At 37.9% G+C, this 10831-nt stretch overlaps 3 protein-coding genes across 6 annotated transcripts; 1 reads left to right on the top strand and 2 right to left on the bottom strand.

Moving 5' to 3' along the window:
- Positions 1-20: 20 nt before the first annotated feature.
- Positions 21-4120, top strand: LOC105704057 (YY1-associated factor 2). Of its 4 annotated transcripts, XM_023432417.1 has the most exons (4): positions 71-155; positions 1118-1423; positions 1539-2024; positions 2108-4120. In XM_023432417.1, the coding sequence occupies exons 3-4, from the start codon at positions 1848-1850 to the stop codon at positions 2444-2446; spliced, it is 516 nt and encodes a 171-aa protein (XP_023288185.1). In that variant the 5' UTR covers positions 71-155; positions 1118-1423; positions 1539-1847; the 3' UTR covers positions 2447-4120. The 4 variants fall into 4 exon arrangements, with proteins under 4 accessions (XP_012288358.1, XP_023288185.1, XP_012288357.1 ...); XM_012432935.2 differs by lacking the exon at positions 1118-1423 and having other exon boundaries at positions 21-155; XM_012432934.2 differs by lacking the exon at positions 71-155 and having other exon boundaries at positions 529-1158.
- A 58-nt stretch (positions 4121-4178) lies between these two features.
- On the bottom strand, positions 4179-6872 carry LOC105704003 (periodic tryptophan protein 1 homolog). Its single transcript, XM_012432830.2, has 11 exons — positions 6627-6872; positions 6487-6545; positions 6196-6335; positions 5894-6076; positions 5665-5772; positions 5416-5590; positions 5175-5333; positions 4989-5097; positions 4813-4903; positions 4497-4733; positions 4179-4422 (listed from the first exon to the last, which is right to left on the bottom strand). Exons 1-11 carry the CDS (start codon positions 6687-6689, stop codon positions 4232-4234), a joined length of 1515 nt encoding a protein of 504 aa, XP_012288253.1. The 5' UTR covers positions 6690-6872; the 3' UTR covers positions 4179-4231.
- A 1893-nt stretch (positions 6873-8765) lies between these two features.
- LOC105703995 (splicing factor 3A subunit 3) lies at positions 8766-10648 on the bottom strand. The gene is made up of 2 exons (XM_012432822.2): positions 10255-10648; positions 8766-10122 (listed from the first exon to the last, which is right to left on the bottom strand). Exons 1-2 carry the CDS (start codon positions 10465-10467, stop codon positions 8833-8835), a joined length of 1503 nt encoding a protein of 500 aa, XP_012288245.1. The 5' UTR covers positions 10468-10648; the 3' UTR covers positions 8766-8832.
- Positions 10649-10831: the final 183 nt, after the last annotated feature.

Raw genomic sequence — 10831 nt, forward strand, 5'->3', positions numbered from 1 at the left:
ACATATGAAGGAAAATGGAATGCGAAGCGATAGAACGAAACGAATAAGACATATTTCGTCACCTCTACACCTTTGCAGTCATTGTAAATACTTGATCTATCGACATATCGATGAAGTAGAGAAGAAGAACCGCAAATGAATTATGAGCAATTCAGGTAATCAACAACACTTCCTACTCCAATCAATTTAATTAAGACGTTCTAAAATTAACGGGGCTACCATTTTCGCACCGATCTTTCAACCGTGCTCCATTTTCGCAAGCTCGTACGCCCACACGATTGCTTTTGTTAATCTTGTAAACGTATTATTTACGAAACAAAGATCGGTTTTGTTTATATCATTTAAACCCCGCGGCTCATGAGTGACTTGGCCCAGAACTGGCAACAGCAACGTTGCCACGATCCGCCATTTTGGCTACGGTCCAATTCCGACATTCCGCTTTCCGAGCTGCGCGAAAATTAAAGATAGCTTAACAAAACTCTAGTGTTTCATAAATATGATGCGCATTAATATACCTCCTGTAAAATGTATCGTTTTCATACAAAAACCTTAACTGAATGTGAGTTCCCAAGTACGCAATCGAATTGTTAAAGTTCTGACGGTCGCGGCATTAAGAAACCGGCGCCATTTTGGATTTGATTCAGTTCCAATATTTCGCTGTCCGAACGATTGGAAAACGAAGAAAACGGCGCTTGGATTGTTGTCAATACTTCATTATGTGGAAGTCGTTTATATATTAGTGCTAGCCCGATTGCCGCACGATGATAACTTGAGGGCATCTGTAAAAAATGGGAAAGTGGTTGGTTTTTCTAGATATAAAGGACCGGTCCATTATTAGATTAATTTGAGTTTCACTCGAGCATTGAAATGCATGTGGGCATGCATACGTGCATCGGTATGCTCACGTAGTGCATCGATAGTACTGTCAACGAATGCGCGTTGCACGCGCAATAATGGTGCTGGTGCATCTAAACAGTTACTTTCATCTGTTTTCTTCCGAAACATGTTTCGCAAGCATTTAAGCAGGGCCAAGGGAAGGCAGCTTCCTCGTGAAACGAAATGAAAATTTTTTGAAAACGCCAATCTCTGTAGGATAACTGGAAAATTGTCATTGCAGATGTGACAAGGTTGCATTACGATATTTTTCACTTTGGCTTGGTAAGAATCTGGCCCAATTATGAGTTATAAAATTCTACGAGCATGTGCTTAATTCCTGCTTCGAGTACCCTTATTTGAAGAGTGGAAGAGTGGATTTAATCAATTTCACGGTCCATTTAATGTCACCTACTATATTGATATTCTTTAATCCTTTTACGACCACCTGCGCTCATAAATCAGTTAAAAATGTTCCTATGCCTCATACCATTCTACATTAATCTGTATTTTATCACAAAATGGCAAGAATGGTGGCGGTAGATATCACGTTAGTCTTATTAATTATCCTATTAAAACGAGATAATTAAAACAATATATTTGAATATTTTGGAAACATTACGTGAACATATCATGTACATTTTTATTTATATATTTTATTTCAGGTTTGACAAATAGAGACAACAATGAAGTTCGACACTAGACTGTTATGGCTAAGGGATGTGGCTGGTCGGTGCAATACCAAAAAACTTACCAGAGCACAATGCATCTTACTAAGTTGATGCATTCGACATCGACTTAGATTAACCTTTATCTTTTAGGCTTAGTAGTTACGTTGGCTCTTTTGGAGCTCTGTCATTGTTAGGATTTACCGACTGCTCATGAAATCACCTTTAATGAAGCCGAAGAGGCACACGGGGAGGCAAAGTCTCTTTTGAGAAGGTACAGCACCGTACGACTGACTTCGATGAACAATGAACCATTCGGGAAGCGGAAAACGTCAGGCGAAGGTTTTGGAAGAAAATTATTGGGACTGCAGTGTCTGCACATATAGAAATACAGCAGAAGCATTCAAGTGCCTCATGTGTGACGTCCGCAAAGGAACTTCCACGCGGAAACCCCGCATCAACCCTCAGTTGGTGGCACAACAGGTAACGACGATGTGTTTTATTATTGTATACAAAAAATATATGCAATTAAAATACAAGAAAATACATCTTAATAATAAATGTAGGTTGCTCAGCAACAGTATGTGCCACTTCTGAAGCCAGGGAAAAAAGAAGGAGGAAGTGGGGGCAGTACAACGAGTACTGGTAAAGAAAAGGAGCGCAAGTTGGATAAGCCAAGGCGCAAGAGTAGACATCCTCCTCGTCTCAAAAATATTGACCGCAGTACGGCACAGACCAACGAAGTTACGGTTAATAATGTTACTGTCGTTATCACAGAGTATAAGCCCAAGATAAAGAAGAGTTCTGATCAGTCTGGTTTATCCAGCAGTGCTTCATCTGAAAATGGAAGCCAGCACGATTCTAATCAGGACTCGAGAAGTCTGGATATAGGAACTGATGCATAGCTCGTTGCTAAGCAATGCAATTGTGTGAAGGATTCTTATTAATATATTGCATAGCATATATCGATCATCTATTATCCACAATGTATGTCCTTTAGAAACAATTGATCAGTTTGTCTCTACATTACAGATTGCGATAAACGGTCAGTCAATTTATACTACTAATGGAAACATTATGACGATGTTATTGAACTGATAACAATTATTTTATTTATTGACCCAGCACAATTAAATCAAATGGTAGACATGCCTTTGATATCTGATCATGTATTCTACTCGATAACATTTTGGCTGCATTAACAGCTACGAAATAATTATAAGTTACGATTTCCAAATGAAAATGTGTCCATTACTAGAATAAATTGCGTAGAAATATTTGTTACAATTTGCATCACTGCCAGAGAGCACGCTCTAATGATGTCATTATCCCAAGTTCTCTTAATATGAAAATCAAGCAACAACTTTTGTTACGAAATTGTTTCTTGAGTCATTTTATTCCCGACTGTATTACATTGAATCATCAGCAGCCGTTTGTAAAGATGGTCAAATTAGATATTAAAATTGTGACAAAAAATATGTCAATATGTTGCAAGTTTAAGAGCAGTGGCGTAGTGATAAAGAATAACCACATGAATGTCTTCATGAGCTTAATCTTGTCGACTGATCTTACTTGGTATTAAATAGGCACAACTCAACTTCGATATCTACTTAGTTCAATGTGTTTCATTTACCTACCAACAATATTTTCATTTTGAACGTTCATACATGTAAAATATGACACCCTTTTAAATGTATGATTAAATGTTACTTGGTCAATTTTTAACTGCTTATAATACTGCTCATTTTTAATGTTGGTAATAAAATATCTCATTGTACCGTTACATGCTAACTTTGTAGACTTATGTAGTCGAAGCTGTGGTAATTTATTGTTACATAAATTAGTCTATCGACTGTATATAACTAAAATTTATCAACATATGTATCACGAAAGGTCTCGTTGATCAACGTGAATTGACTTCGAAATGTAATGTATCATTACGTGTGTTCATATTTTTATTCAATTTTTTTTGTTTTATGATTTAATTATACGGGAATATATCGTTTTATACCTGTGTTTATGAAATTCTTAATGTACCGAAGTAGGATTTAGATATTAAAAAAAAAAATATTAAATTAAGTTTCTTAGTTTAGAAAAACAATGCATTTGTAATTAAGAAATGTTAGAACACGTCTGAATTTAATTTTGTGTTCTAGAAAGATCTATCGACAAGATTTAAATCGATTATAATATCAGAAAATATTTCCATAGCGACTATACTGAATGCCCATTTATTTATAAACACAAATGCCATCTTTCACCAAACTGTTGAATAATTAGTTTTCATGGAAGAGCTTCCTCTCGTATCACATTGCACGTATCTTCTTGTTTTTATATTTTCTTACTTTATGTTCAATATAAAATTCCGTGAAAATAGCATTATGTTCATGCATGACATAATAACATATAATAGATGGCATCGTAATTATACAAATGACTGGAAATTCATAAATTATTGCTATTAACATAATTTGTACATATTTCATATATATAAAGGGCATTTATGGTATTGAGATTGAACGATGTACAATAAAAAACAGTGCAACTGTCCATTGTTGTAAAATAAAATATATAAGTAATTTCTTGTCGTTGAACCTTATTACCACCACAATGAAACAAAACTACTGAGTGTTAAGCTTTGTAAAAAAAGAACTTTATTGTTGTACAGAGTTGTTACATTATACCTTTCATCAGTAATTCTTCAAAGTCTTATGTTTCGCTTTCTTCTTCTTTTTCCTCTGAGTTTCACTCGATAAGTCTGGATTTAAATCTATGAATCCTAAATCTTCGGTAACATCCATCATTTCCTCCCTCTTATGAACACTTGATGTATCAAGCTTGGGGAGTTGTATTAATGTCCTGTCTTTGAACACTTCATAGACTATGGGAAAAAAGAAACAATTTACACACATTGTGAAAATTCAAATTGGTCTGCATCTTCATCCGATCACTCACCTTCAGATATTTCGCGAAAGTCGAATATTTTTAAATTATGCGACCTATTATCCCCACCAACTACAAATACAAACGGGATGTCTGGATTTGCAGCTGTACATAACAAAGATCCTAAATTAGCCTTCTTCTCCCACACAAGCTTCGTGTCTGCTGGATTTACTGAATCCCACACTTTTATAACTCCATCGTTTGAGGAACTGATCAAAAAACCGGGACAAGTTGCACTGAGAGATAAACCTGTACATGGAACAAAACAATGAAATAGAATCTTTTTAAAATCAATGTAATATTAAATTTAATAATTATATAATCCCACCTGTAATTTCCTTTTCATGTGCCTCCATTTGCCATACTGGTTTATCTTCTCTAATATCAATACACTGAATGTATCCGTTATCTGTACTAACCTATTTTTCAAGAAAATATGTTGTAATGATTTAAGCTAGGCGCATTCTTTTACACTTTTCACATATACGTACACTAGATACTTACAAAATAATTGTTAAGATCAAAATGATTCCATAAAACCCTTTCAACTTCACCTGGTGTCTGCCAAGTTCTAAAACTGTCGTCAGTTCTGCAGTCGAACAATCTTACCGCTCTAGAAAATAGTTTCAATATAATGTATTACTTTCGTAGAGATAAAAGTCCATAATGTATTTAACAAATTAAACATACTTATCACCGCACCCTGTCAACAATTGCTGACTTTCTTGGGGATGCCACTTAAGAGATTGTACTTTCTCGTGAAAAACACTGAATTTTGTAACTGGAGTACCATTTTCTAAATCCCAAAGTAAAGTTGTTTCGTCTGCAGAGCCACTGGCCAAAACGTGACTACATTTTGAAAGAAAAATAAAAGTAAATTCAATACAAAGAACATTAATAAATCATGAGTGTTATTTCCTTTAATACTAACGGGTAGTTGGTATTCCATGCTATATCCAGAACAGCATCTTTATGACCAATATGTTTAATCTTTTTCTTTTTATTGGCTTTTCGGCCAAGCTTAAAAGCTGGTTCCAGACAATCAATTAAATCTAAATCCCAAACGTCTATGATTGGACTCATGCTCCCAATTGCGCATAAATTTCCTAAGATAATGAGAGATATAATAAAAGTAATTAGATATCTTACAAAACATTGCATTTTGATATTTCCTATTTACCTGGTTTCGTATCACCAGGTTCAAAATTCAACCATTCAATGCAAAGCGGAAAAGACGGCAACAGAAGGTCATGATGGCAATAGAAGGAACCTTCCGATTCATTGTACACTGTAATTACAAAAACAGTTACCAGATTTCATACGTGAGTCATAATATTGACGTTTCCTTGACAGTTTTAAGGTCACCGCAACACTATAGTAATCTACCTTAATGATATATGAATAATTACCAAAAATTTCTAAAATGCTAGCATCATTTTCTACATGCCCCACTAAAACAAGATTGTCATCAGGTTTAATGATATCATCTTCGTGTTCTGAATCCTCTTGATCGTCGGGTACTGTAACTAGTGGATCGACTCCATTCTCATTAAATTGAGCTAAAGTCCCAATGTTACAATGCACATTCCCATCTAAAACATAAAGTGCCTATCATGACAAAGAATAAGTATTATCATTTGTTACAAACGTATATTACAAAATAAAAGCTATAATAGTAATGCCGTTAAGAATAAAATCATAAAATGGGAACCTTCGTTATCGTAATTATCAAAATCGTATTCATCGATGGCACCACCGCTTTCTGAATCAATTTTCCTTTCTTTCATCTTTTTCTGACTGGTTTGCTGCTTTTCTGCATTACTTTCATTCTCTGAGTCACTTTCTTGTTTACTATAAATGAAATGAGCCCTGATTAACTTAAATAGTGATTCAATGAATAAACGTCAAAAAGTGCCATAGTGAATACCACGTAGAACAGTAACAATTTTATTCGCAATAAAACTGATTTATTATATATCGATGAAGTATTGTAAGAACTCACTCTATTTCAGACCGTGTTTCTTTGATAATTTTCTCTAATTCTTGTGGCGTTAATTGCACCTATAAAATTAAACAATACTATCTTGCAAAACATTCTACTGAATTTAACAAACAAATCGTATTAATGTTTAAAAACATAACCTTATCGGGAACCGCCGCCGCCACTCCTCTCCTCACCCACGTCGTGCAAGGTATGATATTCATCTTTACAATTCTATCTTATAATACTTAAAACGTCTTCATAATAAGTAAAAAATTATTACTCTGTAAGAACTGTTCAGGGTAACTAAACACGAGTGAACACGTGTTCCTCAACAGAGAGTAAACATTTCTAATTGTTTCTAATGGCCGGTCCATAGACACGAAAACCAGGATGACGAACAATATGCTACAGAAGTTTTCTCAAAATTTAATACAGCCTTCACTTGCTAGGAGGCGCCACATCCAAAAGAGGCAACCGAGCGTCGGTTGATAAGGAAATTTTTCACAAAACTAGGTGTACATACCTAATCGTTTGAAATATTATAACGTGAGTATAAAGATCCTAAAAAAGGGTTCCGTAGCCATGAAATTCCGTTATTATAAAGAAATTCCAAAATTGGAATATACAAAGGTGTGATAAGGAACTGCACATGCGCATGCCGGGGTCGGGGACCCTATATAAGGCCGAGCGCGCGCTCGGAGCATCATTACCCTCTGGTCTTCCGAAGGGTAAACATCGGGTTACCTGCTTCTGCCGTTGCCCTCACACACATACACACACTTGTATGTATGTGGAGCACTATTAAGGTCCGGTTCCACCCTCAAGTTAATTGAAGTTTAACTGAAGTTTAACTAAAGTTTAACTGAAGTTTAATTGAAGTTTAACCGAAATTTAACTGAAGTTTAACCGAATTTTAACTGAAGTTTAACCCCAGTTTTAACCTACGGTTTAACCTAACGGTTAAAAATCAATTTTCGGTTAACTTGGGTTGTGAAACCGGGCCTTATGGGAGACATCCCCCCTCCCTTCCGTTCCCTTTCTTAATATATTTAACTTAATTTATTACGCTCGTAAAGGGCTTCGGTGCGCAGCAACCTCCACGTGGTGAGCCTGGGGGATCGGTGGTTTCCAACTATTGTTCGAAACCACCGGTTCGCAAATAGCTGCGCGAGTGGTTCCACTTAGTGTTTTTTTTTTTGTATGACAGTAGCTTAACGTAGTTAAAAGTGGAAGCACTCATTGCGTGCGTGCGTGATTGTAAATTGCGGACAGGACGTTGTCGGGTACCTTTCCATGCAGCTAGTAATTTCGGATTTGCGTGCTAACCGAAGTAGATTTTTGCAGGTACGGCATTGCCGTACCTTTAGTGTATCCGGCAGCTTCCGTCGGCACCTAGTACGTCGTAGCTAAGCTACGGCGTGCAAGGCTACCTGGCTCAGGTTGTCGGTTGCGCGATACGTTGTTTCGCTCTGGCGGCATCCCGCGGGGGCTCTGCCTGCTGTAAGCCGGGACAAGCCCGTCGACTGAAACTCGTATTCGCGGGCCGACAGCCGAGCCGGGTTAGTCGTCGGTGACGGTGGAAGCTGCTGGATTGTTCGCGTTAGAAGTAGTATGCCCTTCCGGCAAATTATATCCGTAATTCAATGCTAACTGGAAATGTACTCGGCGACTTACCCTGTACTCTGCGGCGAGCGTTGTATGGACGGATGAGTATGGTATGCGAGTGGTGTGTTGTATGGACGGATGCGTATGGTATGCGAGTGGTGTGCTGTATGGGTTATGAAATCCTGGTTCTGTGAGTTCCTGGGACGCCGGGAACTCAACGGAACTAGGTGCCTATGCTTAGGCGGGTCCCAATCGCAGCGGCCTCCTCGTGGCGGGACCTGGGGGATCGGTACCATCCTTATGGGATGACACCGATCCGCGAACTAGCTGTGAAGTAGAATTTAATTAAGATAAAATTTCACTTTCTCGTAAAATAAATAAGATTAGTGAAGAGTAAAGTCAAAGCGGATGCAACTCATCTCTGCCACCACTTGAATTAAGGTAATATGAAAGGATCATTCTATATGCATAAAACGTAAAAATATTTATAAAACTTTTTTCCAAACTGGGTGTACGGAATTATTTGAAATCTTAGCACGTAATTATGAAGGCCCTAAGAACGCGATGCTCGTGAAATTTAATTTTTCACAAGAAAATATGATATTGGTTCTAATCTGGGATGAATAAAAAAAATGTTTTCTGTTGATCAAATCCTACCAGGAATAGGATGGATATGATAATCACTGATAGAATACAGGGTCAATTCAGAGATTATTAAGAATACTATGTACACCTTAAAATAGAGTTACAAATAATACATTACAAAAGACCTTGACGTTTCAGATCTTCGTATGTCTTGCGATTTACAACATTTCCAAGGGAATCTTCAAACTCTTCCTCTTGTTCTGGTTGCCAACGTTCTGCTTGTTTCTGAGCCTTCAGTTTCTCCCATAAAGCAAGGGCATCTTCTATTTGCGTGACGTTTGCAAAATGTGCAGTGTTTGGAATACCTAGGCACCGCATACCGTGTGCATGCCTCCACTCTGCAAAGTGTCTTTGGAAAGCCTTGGGTCCTTTATATGTGAAGTTACCACAAATCTCGCAGTTGTAGCTAATGTTAAGACCATGTAACTTGTACAACCAATATGGAATAGGTTTACCATCCCAACCAAGTGGAAGATTCTTAGGATTATAAGGGACTTCGTTGTCGTCTTCTTCCTCCGATTCGCTAGCACTGGCCTCTGCATCTGAATCACCCCGTTCACCTTCTGTTCTGGCTTGCTTTCGTTGAACATTCTCCCTCGTAGCAACACGCTGACTAGATACTAACTCTGCTAACCTGTACACTTGTCCTTCCAATCTTGCAATATCTTTCTGTTTTTCGGCATCTCTACCTTTTCCTGGCTTTCTGTGCTTATTCTTGGCCAACAAATTTGGATCAAGTGAAGCTTCCCCCTTTGTACTAAATAATCGCTGGGCCCTTTCTTCTAAAGTGCCTCCACATTTCAATCCTAGTGCCATTAATGCCGATTTCAACCTATCCAATCCAAGAGAAGCAAGTTCTTCCCAAGATGAAAAGGCAGATAATTCTAAATGAGCTCCGACATGTGTCATGGCACTTCCGGTCTCTTTGGGCCATCCTGGGAAGGTATTATTTTCCCAATGAGTTTCAAACTCCTTATTCGCTTCATCAGTTTCAGCATTAAGGTCATGCAAAGGACGGACTCTGCCCAGGTAATCTACTAAGTATTCAAGTAGACATTCTACATATCGCCGATACTCCGCATTTTTCCTCTCCCTCGGAATGTCAAATAAATGGTCAAACGTCGATAAATAAGTAATATAATCGACTTTCTCAATGCCTTTGAGATTAATGTACTTCTCGTAGCATTCGTGCAAATCAAGATATTTTCCATAGCCTTCTTCATCTGTAAATTCAACAAGATTTGCTAGTTCGTCGGTTGGATTTTCCCTCATTTTGGCCAACTCCTCAAATTCTACTGACATTGGAACACTGATTTCATTGGGATGTCGACGATAGAATTCCTTTATCGATTTCAAACGAGAATAAAATTCTGAAAATTCATTTGGGCCCGACAATGCTTGCACCTAAAACAAAAATAAGTAGACGATTAACAAGGATGGAATTACGCTCAGGTACATTTCTATTATGCATTAAATAATACAACTCGATTACTAGTTTCAATCTCAACCCCTGCATATAATTAACCTAGAACTTACTTCCTCCTTCCGCTGGCCATCCTTGTCTTCGTATAAGTCTTGCACATGCATAGTACTATCCATGTACTGATCTAACAACATTTTTAAACGATGTTCTGAATTGATATTTTCTCGATGCCCTGGTTTCTTATGGAGCATTTCCTTCACCATGGCGTCCATTAACCGTTCCCGTTCTTCGTGGTATCGACGTTGTTGTTCCAATATTGTCTCCATGTCTTAAAAAGCAGGACCTTATACGTGATCTGACACGTTGGCTTTTATAAACTGCGAGTGCAAGAACCGATAACTATTAAATCGGCAAATAAACGCAAATTTGTAGCGCTGTCAGTTACAAAGCGTTTGAAGCGGTTTAAAGTTTGAACCGTTCCCAAAAGTGAGAAGAGGGGTGGGGTAAAAGTTCTCGATGTCCCCACCATGATGTCTCCAGCTTCCCCTTCCCTCATTGCCAAACCCCCTTGCTTACACTTGCGGCCGTGAGGGGCCGAGCGGGGTAGTGGAGGGGGAAAAATCCCGCTACGGATTTTTAGAGGGGGAAAGTCGTGCGGGATTCTGGCATCACAGGGACGATGGAGTCTTC

This window comes from Orussus abietinus, unplaced genomic scaffold (genome assembly GCF_000612105.2).
Source record: "Orussus abietinus isolate OABI.00-Male unplaced genomic scaffold, Oabi_2.0 scaffold7, whole genome shotgun sequence".
Lineage (NCBI taxonomy): Eukaryota > Metazoa > Arthropoda > Insecta > Hymenoptera > Orussidae > Orussus > Orussus abietinus.